This window comes from Narcine bancroftii, chromosome 11, assembly GCF_036971445.1.
Source record: "Narcine bancroftii isolate sNarBan1 chromosome 11, sNarBan1.hap1, whole genome shotgun sequence".
Classification (NCBI taxonomy): domain Eukaryota; kingdom Metazoa; phylum Chordata; class Chondrichthyes; order Torpediniformes; family Narcinidae; genus Narcine; species Narcine bancroftii.
In genome coordinates this window covers 92981606-92993530 of record NC_091479.1, presented here as the reverse complement: position 1 = coordinate 92993530, position 11925 = coordinate 92981606, and the positions used below count along the sequence as shown (strand labels likewise).

The window sequence follows — 11925 nt, the reverse complement described above, 5'->3', positions numbered from 1 at the left end:
ATTTAAAACTGGCACTTGCTCCAACTAAGATTAGCAGGACCTGATGTTGTAAAGTACCACTGCACTGGTTTTGGGCTTGTATCCTTGATGCTTTCTCAGTGGAGCAGATTAAAATGGTCCGCACGAACTTATAGATGGGTAAGTAGTCGAAGATTATAAAGTACTCACCTATTTAATTGGTTGGTATTGAAGTTGACCCAAATTTAGGCCTGGTCTTTAGTCATTTCAATCAGATAAGCACCCACTCTGAATAAAAATAATTAATTGGATAAATCAAATTGCCACATTATGGTAAGATGCACCATTATTGGCAACTGGAAAAGGATTTCATCTCCATTATAATATATAGAGCAATATAGAGTATACCCCGTTACTCTGAATTCAAGTAAATGGCATCCTCAAGCAAATGGCAAAAAACAAAACTGAGGAAAAATAAACAGGTAAAAAAAATAGGGAAATTTAAAATTGGCGCATTAGTTCACTAATCATGCAAAACGCAACCTTAAGGAACCAGAAAACACCAAACCCTACAGGTGCCGGATAGCAGTGATTTTACTGTAATGAAATATTAGAATTGAGACATTCATTTGTCTCCATAGATGCTGCTTGACCAAGGTGTTGATTTTTGTTTCAGAGTTGGAGGACATGTGCATTTTGATACCTGCTGGGTACCAGGCACAAGGATGCGCGGTGTTACTTCTGTAATCAGATACTTGGCAAATGTTAATGAAGCTACCATATCTCCACTGAAGCTGAATAGAGTTCTAATGGCCTAATGACAGTGCAGACAAAGTCAGTGGCACAAAACAAAGTGGAGCAGATACTGGAAATACCCATTAAGTCAGGCTGTATACCGAGCCGGAAAAATAAAGTTAATGGTTCAGGTCAAAGGCTTTCCTTCTGATGTTCAGTCTTTCCCCTGAAATGTTAACTCTTTCTTCTTCTGCAGATGCAGAGCTTCCCTCACAGTCAATAAGGGCCAAGTCCTGAGAAGAGCCAAGCATTGAGGAATAGATAAGGTGAACAGCCAACACCTTTTTCCCAGGGCAAGAGTAGGAAACACCGGAGAACATCTCTACAAGGTGAGGAGAGGAAAATTTAGGGGAGACATCAGGGATAAGTTTTTTTTTTACACAGATAGTGGGCACCTGGAATACATTGTCAGGGGTGGTGGTGGATGCTGGTGCAATGGGGATATTTAAAATACTCAGACAGGTAAATGGATGCAAGAAAAATAGAGGGTTGTGGGTTTGAGGAAGAGAAGTTTGTTCAGTGGGTTTATGTATCATTATGGGCTGAAGGGCCTGTTGCAATGTTATATGTTTTATGTAATTCGGTATTTTGCAGTAGAATAATATTGCAAACATTCATATTATAATCATCTTACAACATTACTATAAAAAATTAAAATAAATAACAGTACTAGTGCACTAAAGGTAAGGCAGTGTCTTTGGTTCATTGATCATTCGGGAATCTGATGGCAGTGGGGAAGAAACTGTCCTTGTGCCGCAGAGTGCTCATCTTTAGGCTCCTTGGTAGCCGAGTGAAGAGGCCGTGGCCTGGGTGGTGGAAGTCTTTGAGGAGAGAGGCTGCTTTTTTAAGACACTGCCTCATACAGATGTCCTCGATGGAGTGAAGTCTGGTTCCTGCGATGTCGCAGGCTGAGTTAACAACCCTCTGGAGTTTATTCTTGCCCTGAGAGTTGGCGCCTCCATACCAGGCAGTGATGCAACCAGCCAGAATGCTCTCCACAGTACACCTGTAGAAGTTTACGAGAGTCTTTGGAGACGTACCGAATCTCCTCAGACACCTCACAAATTATAGGCACTGGTGCGCCTTCTTCATGATGGCATCAATGTGGAGTCTCCAGGACAGATCCTCGGAGATGTTGACACCCAGGAATTTGGTTCTACACCCTCTCCACTAGTGAGCCGTCGATGAGGACTGGGTCATGTTCCCCTGACTTCCTCCTGAAGTCCACAATCCTCTCCTTAGTTTTGCGGACGTTGAGCCCAAGGTTGATGTTGTTACACCTTTCAAAGAGGTGATCTTTCTCCCTATTGAGGGAAAAAGCAATAAATGTGGAGTCAGGGGGACTGTGTTCTGCAGAGTGAGGCCATAGAGTCAGATATTTTGCAGCAGTACCTTCAGACCACTATGCACAGTACGCACCAATCTACTAATCTTATTTATCAGTACTTGGTCCTATCATCCCATGTTTATTTAAGTGCTACTCTATATCTTTAAATATTCATCTCAGACAGCATGTTCCAGATTGCAACTATTCCTTGGGTGAAAAGGAATTCTTTCTCGGATTCCCTTTTACTCTCTTTAATCTTCTTGTCTAAGATATCAAATGTTCAAACTTCAATTCTTTTATTGTCATCTAATAAAACAGAAAATGCAATATTACATGAAATTTCCTTTAGACTATCATAAGGCAAAGATTCACCGTCAGCAGAAATTGCCTGGTGCCACTGAAAGTCAGAGATAAAGAAGCAAAAGTGTTCACCCAGAGTCATTGAATGTCCATGGATTCACCTCCAGCACTCCTATAGCCTCCATAGCCACAAAGACCTCAGTCCAAAACATTGACAACCCGAGCTCCAGATCCAAATCTCTGACAGGGTCAAGAAGCCCTCAGCGCCATCTCATATCTCAATTCCGATCCTAGGTACCCCTACAGCCAGTCTCAAACCAGTCTCCAGCAGTCCACAGCCTGGTGAGAGTCCCTTGATCCCAGTCGCAAACACCCATAGCCTGTGTAGTTCCTTGCCTTGAGCGAACTGTGTGTCCTTCTGCCTCAGAGCCCCTTGCTGATCCGCCTCTGTGGTCTCTGTCTCTATGGATCGCCTCTATGTGTTGTGTGTGGGAGATATCACAATGATAAAGAAGGGAGGGGATAATGATGACATTTGGCTCCAGCAAGCCAGAATTTTCTGGGGTTTTGATGGAAGGCCTTTGATCTAAGATGTTATCCTTGTTGCTCTGTCCACAGATGCTGTCTGACCAGATGAATATTTCTAACATTTTTAACCTTTGTTTCACATTTTCAGTATCTTTAGTTTTCTGATTTTTTTTTAATGACATCAACCCCCACAAAACCATAAATTAGTAACTGGAAAAAAATGTTAATAAACATGGAAATAAATTTTAAAAAGGACACAGCAAAAATGGAGAAAGAAGACCAACATGAAAGCAATAAATAATCATTTTTAATAAGCTTTCATCTCCTTTTTCCAGTATTTTAACTTTAGTATTAAATGGGGAAACGCAGTTAGCGTCGTGGTTAGCAGAACGCTATTACAGCGCATTCGATCTGGGTTTAAATCCGGCGCTGTCTGCAAGAAGTTTGTGCGATCGCTTGATGTGTCTGCGTGGGTTTCCTCCAGGGGCTCTGGTTTCCGCTCATCCTTCAAAGATGTACAGGAATTGTAGGTTAATTGGTATATTTGGGGGAATAGGCTTGTGACCTTGAAGGGCTTGTTACCGTGCTGTATGTCTAAATATAAAATCTAAATATATAACCCTCTGGCTTAAAAGAAAGAGTAATATTTTGCATCAATATTGTCACACAGTATTCCCCTCAAGAAAGTTAAAATAAGGATTATCAGTTGCTGAAATATCATAGAACCTTGAGCAAAGAGATATCTTTCTCATTCCATCAGATCCTAAATGTAAATAAAGTACCCTCACTGAAAATTGAAAATTAAGCTGTTTGAAAAAGTTATACTGTGGGTGGGTGGGTGGGGGTGTGTGTGTGTGTGTGTGCGCGCGCATGGTATGAATTCCCATGCTTTTGTGTGCAAATATGTATTGGAGTGCATCCATATTTGTATGTGTGCATGTACAACCCTATCTGTCTATTTTAATGGCAAATGAACATTTTCTTTCAACCTTCCAGGAAAACTTGAACTTAGATTTATCATGAGATTATATTGGAAATGTGCAGAGAAAATGAGATGTTTCCGGAAGCGTTCAACAATTCCACTGCTTGCTGTCCTTGTGATTTGTCTCCTTTCCTTCAATCTGTTTTTGGAAGAGGACAGATATGTAATGGTAAGAAATGTAAATAGCACTGCTAATGTTGAAATTTGATTATGGTAAATTTCAGTGAAACAAAGCTAAATAAATAAGCTATTTAATCTTATTAAGACTTAACAAATGAAACAGCTCTATGACATAAATATTTTTCTTTAAATGTACAATAATTCTGGCTTAAGGAACAAAATTAATTGTCATTTATAGAAAATCTAGGCTAATCTAAATGATTGTGTCTTAATTTTAATCAAACACATGCAGAGAGATAACTTGCCCAGGTAAGGCATTTACTATATATTCTCATGTAATTGTCAAATTTTTTGGGCTAAAAAAGGGGGAATCAACTTTAATATGGGTCAAACTTTTGACCTCGTGAGGTATTGCTTGGATAGCAATGGAACAGGTGGTAAGTCCACGGTTGGGACGTTGGGGACTTTGGATGGGTGGGTGACTGGTGGATGGATCTGCGATCGGAAGCTAGGAAGGGCGGACTCCTGGGGCAACGATCCATGCTCAGGAGCTTGGATGCATGAGCCCAGGGGCATCGATCCGTGGTCAGCTGCTCAGAGAAATGGGCAGCCAGGGTGAGGATTTGTGCTAAGGAGCACAGGTGGGTAGACGTTCGGAGGAAAGATCCGCGGTCAGAAGCTTGAATGGGCAGGCCCCTGGGGCGACGATGTGTGGTCAGGAGCTCGGATGGTGCCAAATGCTGCTGTTCAATACATGAGGCACGATTGGTTCAACATGATATGGTTCTCCAGTCTGCTGCCAATGAGGTCAGCCCCTCAAAATCATAGATCCTAATGATTTGTAAATGGGTTTTTTCCACCAATGGTCAAAATCTTGCCTGATGCATCTTGTTTCAACTTTCACAAAAGCTCACTTGTTTTTTGGCCTCAAATTTAACTTTCTTCAGTATATAATGTAGAAAGTCTGAAGCTGAATGTTCAAGAATTTTTTGGAATCTGGAGCTCGGGTTGCCACATTAGATATTTACCTATTTTTTCCTTTATATTGCAAGAAAATAGTACTTGAGATGTTACTTGTGTTTGTCATTAAGCCTCTGTTCACATGCAATCAGGATATCATGATGTTCAAAAATTCAAGATCTTTAAAAGTTTTGCACAATTGTGCTTCTCTATGATAACCATTTTGTTATTCCACTCTGTGTCAACTCTTCCAAAAAACAATTAATTCCGCTTTTGGCTAAATTTTACCATTCTTTATCCTTCAAATACTTACACAATACTCATTTTAATGCTATGCTTAAACTTGTAAAAGTTAGCACAGCTAAATCAAAATTGTTAGCACAGGGGTTGGTGCAAAACCTTTGCAGCACCAGCGATTGGGACTGACCCTGGGTTTGAATCCCGTGCTGTCTGTAAGGCGTTTGAATGTTCACCCCATGTTTGCATGGGTTTTCTCTAGGGGCCTCTGGTTTCCTCCCACAGTTCAAAAACGTAGGTTAAAGGGATATAAGTTGGGCAGCACAGACTCATGGTCCAAAATGGCCTGTTACTGTATGGTATGACTAAATTTTAAAATGTCAAAATTTAAATTTAAAAGAAACGATCTGTGTAAAACATTTTCTCATGTCTGGTTGCCCAGCACCCAAGACTGTGCCTTATCATTATTGAATTCTGACCTATTCTATCTAAACACTTTATAATTTTAAAGACTCTAATCAAATTTCTCCAATATTCTCTGGTCTAACTTAAACAACTCTAGCTTCTCTAATATACTATTCATCCCTCTCAGCATGCATCCAAAACTTTCAAACTCTTCCTCATGTGGTGTCAACAATTTGATACTGTCTCGCGATCATCTTCCTTTACAGTCATTTGGAGAGATTAGAATGTTGTTGTTTTTATGACTCATTCAAAAAAAAATCCATACTAAAGTTGAGTTTTCTATGATTTATTAAACCTTATATGAGTTACTACTTTATAACAAGCTGTTAAAAAACTTGATTATATGATTAAACAATGGTTAATACAGTCAATAAAAGTTTTCAGACCATTCCAATTCCCTCCATTTTTGCAGAACAAAGCAAATCCAGAACTGAGGCAGAGAGAGAGAGAGATCTTGCCCAAGAAGATGTTTCTACATTCTTTCACTCAAAGAATGTAAACAACATCTACATGGACTGCTTGCAGAATCTGCTTTAATTTTACTGTGCATCAGCTGATCCAGACACGAGTTTTCTTCAGGCTTACCCAACTTTGTATCTTCTGTGCTCTCTGCCTCTTTTTATAAGACTTAGAACTTGTTTAATTCATTGCCTTGAGGCATCCCAACACTTTCAATGCTTGGTGCAAAATATTCCCAGACCTCTAATCTTTTATTCACAAAGATGAGCAGAAATTCTTAAATTGTGAGTTGCTGTTGTGGTTAAGAAGTAGAGAAATGACTGAGCATTAATGTTTGCCTGATAACTAAGGACAAAGAGATGAAGCTATGAAGGTATTATCAAATCAGTTGTGCTTTGATGACAGCTCAATAGTGTCATTGACCAGACAATTGAGACTCACTTTTTAATCCAGATTTATGTAAGTAAATTTAATTTAAAGTTTAAACTGCCACATTAACATTTGAATTCAGAACTTGCAATCACTAGTCTTAGTCTCTGAATTACTGGTCCAGTCATGTCTGTACAATGCCATAATACCCAATGAGTAGCTCTGCCATCTCTATTTGTAAATGTCGCAACACTCTCCCATTGGAATTTTTGCCAGTATTTTCTATCAGATGCTCCCTCTAGGTTCTCATTGCTTTCATAAAATGCTTCCACAGTTTTCTTGGAAAATCTGGATAGTCCCAATAGTTATTAACAACCTTCTCATCTGTACCTGTCTCCACAAAGCGCTGCTCATCTTGCTATTTGGTGGTGAAGTGTTCTACAGCTGTATCAGAGCAGCATTCTGATGTTCTGAATTAGTAACCCAATGAAGATTCCTGGTCTCTGTCTTGTGTGGACAATTTGATTCAGGGGTAGGAGTTAATGCAAGTTTTACAATGGCAAGTGCTGTCTCACAACAAGCACACCAAGTGGAGGTTTAACACAATCATATAAAACCAGTTGATTATCTGGGGTAAAGTTAATGCACAAAAATGCATTAATATTTATGCCCAATTTTGCTCGGAAATTATAAACTTGGTGGGTTGCAATCACCAAAACTCTTACCAGTGTTCCATTCGTATTACAGTACATCTATTCATCAAATGAGGAAAGCCTATTGATTGGAAATGTTAACTCTACTTTTCTTTCCATTTATGTTGCCTTACATGTTGTGTAGGTCCAGAATTTAGTACTTTTATTTATGCTGCACATATGTAATTAGAACAGAAAACTAAGAAAAGATAGGTAAGAATTCAATTTTCTATGCTTCAATATTCAATGCTTTAAAATGACACCATTTCCCTTATTTTTCAGGAAGGAGAACAGAGACTTTCTAGAGAAATGGTTTCCCATCAACTTAACTCTGAAAAATATGTCCATACTTTCAAAGACCTAACTAACTTCTCCGGAGCATTAAATGTCACCTATCGTTATCTTGCAGGTTTTCCTATAGCTAGAAAAAGTGAGTTTTTTTTCTCTCCATTATGCATGGTATTAGAAGTGTATTGAGATAATCCATCCAAAACATACCCCAGTTGAAATAACCTGTAATATTTTTTCTAATGTTTTTGTGCAGAATACTTAACAATAGGACTATCATCTGTGAAAAGGAAAAGAGGTAACTACCTACTAGAAACAATTAAATCTATTTTTGACCAATCCAGCTATGAAGAGCTGACTGAAATTGTAGTTATTGTGCATTTAGCAGACTTTGACCTGTCATGGTGTGAAAATATCATCCAAGACATCTCCCGAAAATTTGCCCATCACATCATTTCTGGTCGATTGATGGTTATTCATACTCCTGAGGAGTACTATCCTAATTTAAATGGCCTCAAAAGGAACTACAACGATCCAGAAGATCGTGTGAGATTTCGATCTAAACAGAATGTAGATTATGCTTTTCTACTTAATTTTTGTGCCAATTTATCAGACTATTATGTAATGTTGGAAGATGATGTGCACTGCTCTAAATATTTCCTATCCGCCATGAAAAAAGTAATTACCTCAAGAGAAGGCTCCTATTGGGTAACGCTAGAGTTTTCCAAGTTGGGATATATTGGGAAACTCTACCATTCATGTGATCTCCCGCGACTGGCACAATTTTTATTAATGTTTTATCAGGAAATGCCGTGTGATTGGCTACTCATTCATTTCCAAGGACTACTTGCCCAGAAAGATATCATCCGGTTCAAGCCCTCTTTGTTTCAGCACATGGGATATTACTCTTCCTTCAGAGGGACTGAAAACAAGCTTAAAGATGATGACTTTGAGGAGGACTCCTTTGATATTCCTGACAATCCGCCTGCAACCCTTTGTACAAATATTAATGTGTTTGAACACTATGATCCCAGTAAAGCGTACAGCAATGTTGATGAATACTTCTGGGGAAAATCGACTTCAGCTGGAGATTACTTCATTATTGTGCTTGTCAAACCTGCAAAAATTGATAAACTGAAAATCCAAACAGGCACAGATGACAGAAAAAATGACATTTTACACCATGGAAGGCTGGAGGTTGGCCAAAATTTGCTGATCGTGAAGAAGGAAAAGCAGTGTTCCAGCTACACAGTACTGGGAGAATTCCAACATGGAAATATTGAGATAAATAATATTGGCCACAAGGTTACATTTGACATTCACTGCCTCCGAATACTGGTGACAGAAAATCAAAAGGAATGGCTGATCATTAGGAGTATCAGCATTTGGACCAGTCAGGCATCCATTTAGAATGTTATCTCATAAGGATAGATGAAAAGGATTTTGTAAATCAGAGTACAGCAGAAAATAAGCTGCTAAAACATTATCATTTCATGTTATGTCATCACAGTTAAAGTAACTTATTTCCTAAAATAAAATCCCCAAAAGTTCCTAAGAATGGAATTAGCAGCAAACTTCATCAAACAAAGTAATCATTTTGCATTTTATCTGGCACCACTTCTGGATTGAAGACCATCCATTTAGAATAGAGGAGCAGAGGATTTTCTTCAGCCAAAGGGTAGTCAATCAATGCAGTTTGTTACACAGGCAACTGTGGATATTAGGTCACTGGGTATTTTTAAGGCAGAGATTGATAGGTTCTTGATTCACCAGGGCGTCAAAGGTTGTGGGTGAAGGCCAGGCAGTGGGGTTGTGTGGGAAAATAGATCAGCTCATGATTAAATGGCGGGGAAGACTCGATGAGCTGGTTCTATGTCTTATGGTCTTATGGCACAATTCTGAAACTAATCTGGGTGATGCTAGTGTCCAATTATTTAAGAAGCTCATCCAGATATTCTAACTCTGGTATTTAATGGATGTCTCGGGTGAGAACATCAATTAGCCAATTCACTGCTCAAAGCAATGGAGACAGAATACTGAATAATTTGGAATAATTTGAAGGATTTCTCTCTCTATTGCTTTAGCAGGGATATTTATAAATTAATGTTCTTAAAAGTCAGATACTCTGTACATGAACAACATTCTTTTATAGATTTCAAGCAAAAATCACATGTGAAGAAAAGCAAAATATAATGCGGCACAAATTTGAAAAATAAGTTGTTTCACAGTACATTCACATTTCTACTTGAAAATTAAAATAACAGGAGAAAGGGCAATAGAAACAGACTAAATTTCTGAATTTACAGCATGAAACACTAATGTCATTCGTGTATTGACTATCAAACTTTTAAATTCTTCTCAGCAGAAATCTTTTAATTGAATATTTATTGGATAGATAATCATTCTGAGGATCAATTTCACAAAAATTATCAATATAGTAGAAAGATGGTTTCCTTAAGACAAAATATGATATTGTTGACAGTGTCACCATTCAATAAGCAACAATCCACTGTGATTTATCCCAAAGACAAAGTTACTTGGACTTCCTATTCAATCAACAAACATTGTTATTCGTAAAATTCAAAGCCGAGAAAAATTCTAAAGTGCTCATCCAAAAGCAAAATACATAATATTTTGATTTTACTTGAAGAGAATTTGAAAGTCAAAGTTGACACAAACTATATTTTTTCAATTTTGTAAGTCATAAATTTCGTGCAAATCAATTAGATGATTTTCAATTTGTATTTTTTTGAAGATTACTGTGTCATTGGAAGATTGCAACTCTCTAATGGTGTAACCAAACTATTTCTAGTTCCAATTCTTCAATAAAAAAAATTTGCTTGTCTGAAATTCTACCTTATTTAGGACATTACCACATGTGAATGGAAACCATTTGCTGTCATATTGATCACCTGAGTCTCCAAAGCAGACACTCAGAATGATGCCCTAATGTTGCAATTGGAGCTTATAGTTCTATAAGACCTTGTCTATGTTTCCATAAAGTGAGCACCTTCCTCCAGGAAGGATTCAGTGTCATTATTACAATTCAATAATATTGTGCACTTGAAAAACTGCAAATACTGTTTCCATATAATTGCAATTACGCCGTTGTACGTCTTTCTGAAAAGCAGGCTAAATGCTTCCAATATTAATTAAGGGAAGAAACCATTGAGACTGCCAAACAAAACAAATGTAAATTTCTCCATATTGTGAAATGTGAAGCGAAATTAACCTGGTCATGGATCAACATACCTAATATTTGCTACCTACCAAACTGACTACAGCTTGTACATAAATCTACATTCATTTGGTGTAAGGAGCTTTTACACCAGCAGAGAGCACAAAGTTAGTATTGATTAGCATTTTCAATTTTCTCTCCCTTTGCAGTGCCACCTGACAAATTAGCTTTCTTGCCACCTGGTTAGTGAATGATATTTGAAGTCCATGGCCTGTCAGACATTTCCTCTCCTGAACAGGAAGGTGAACAGGGCTTCTCTTTTGTAGATGGTGATTCTCCAGTTGACCTCTTGCTCCACAAAATAAAAATCCTTCCACTCTCAGCTCAATATTTCTAAGGGGACCACATTTAGGAAAAGTCACCTGGCCACACGGTAATGCATTTCTCACATAATTAAACCGGTTAAATAGTGACAATATTAATAAAAATTTGGGGGCGTGTGGTAGAGATCAAGTCTTGAGGCTCACTTAATTGCATTTTGTAACAAAATATAACTTGTCTGACCAGAATTTGTGGTTTGATTTGTACTGTCTGGAACGATAACTTATTGTATGTCCATTGAAGTGTTTTATCCTCAAGTTTTGTAGGCAACGTGTCAACTGTTATGTTCGGTGATCCGTTTGTGAAGTCTTTTGATCTTAAAAATGTTTTCCTGTGCACTTCTATTTTTCAGATGTTTTGAAGTGGTTTGCAACAGCAAAAAATATAGCCACATGTTGTTTCACAATTGATTGGTCACAGAGCGTTTTACTTTTCAAACAAGCAAACAAAAAAAACACAATCAAAATCAGAATCAGGATTTATTGTTGTGAACAAGTCATGCAATTTGGTGTTTGTAGCAGCGTCATAGAGCAAAGATACATATTATAACCATCTTATGACATTACAATTTAAAAAAAAATTACAAAAATAGTTGTACACAAAAAGTAAAGCAGTGCCCTTGGTTCATTGATTATTCAGGAATCCGATGGCAGCGGGGAAGAAGCTGTCCTTGTGCCACTGAGTGTTTGTCTTTAGGCTCTTGTACCTTTTAGCAGATGGTAGCAGAGTGAAGAGGGTGTGGACTGGGTGGTGGAGGATTGAGGCTGCTTTTTTTTAAGACACTGCCTCATGTAGGTGTACTCAATAGAGTGAAGTCTGGTGCCTGTGGAATCACTAGGGCCGGATTTTCTTCTTTGGCTTGGCTTCGCGGACAAAGATTTATGGA

General features: G+C 38.1%; 1 protein-coding gene across 1 annotated transcript; it reads left to right on the top strand.

Moving 5' to 3' along the window:
- Positions 1–1000: 1000 nt before the first annotated feature.
- Positions 1001–8890, top strand: mgat4c (mgat4 family member C). Its single transcript, XM_069902852.1, has 4 exons — positions 1001–1082; positions 3905–4059; positions 7475–7622; positions 7737–8890. Exons 2-4 carry the CDS (start codon positions 3928–3930, stop codon positions 8888–8890), a joined length of 1434 nt encoding a protein of 477 aa, XP_069758953.1. The 5' UTR covers positions 1001–1082; positions 3905–3927.
- The last annotated feature ends 3035 nt before the right edge of the window (positions 8891–11925 follow it).

Bases quoted from the DNA above. Each gene is read 5' to 3' on its own strand.
- mgat4c (XM_069902852.1), top strand. From the start codon at position 3,928: ATGAGATTATATTGGAAATGTGCAGAGAAAATGAGATGTTTCCGGAAG. The intron at 4,060-7,474 runs GTAAGAAATGTA...CTTATTTTTCAG, and splicing joins AAGAGGACAGATATGTAATG to GAAGGAGAACAGAGACTTTC. The intron at 7,623-7,736 runs GTGAGTTTTTTT...GTTTTTGTGCAG, and splicing joins TTTTCCTATAGCTAGAAAAA to AATACTTAACAATAGGACTA.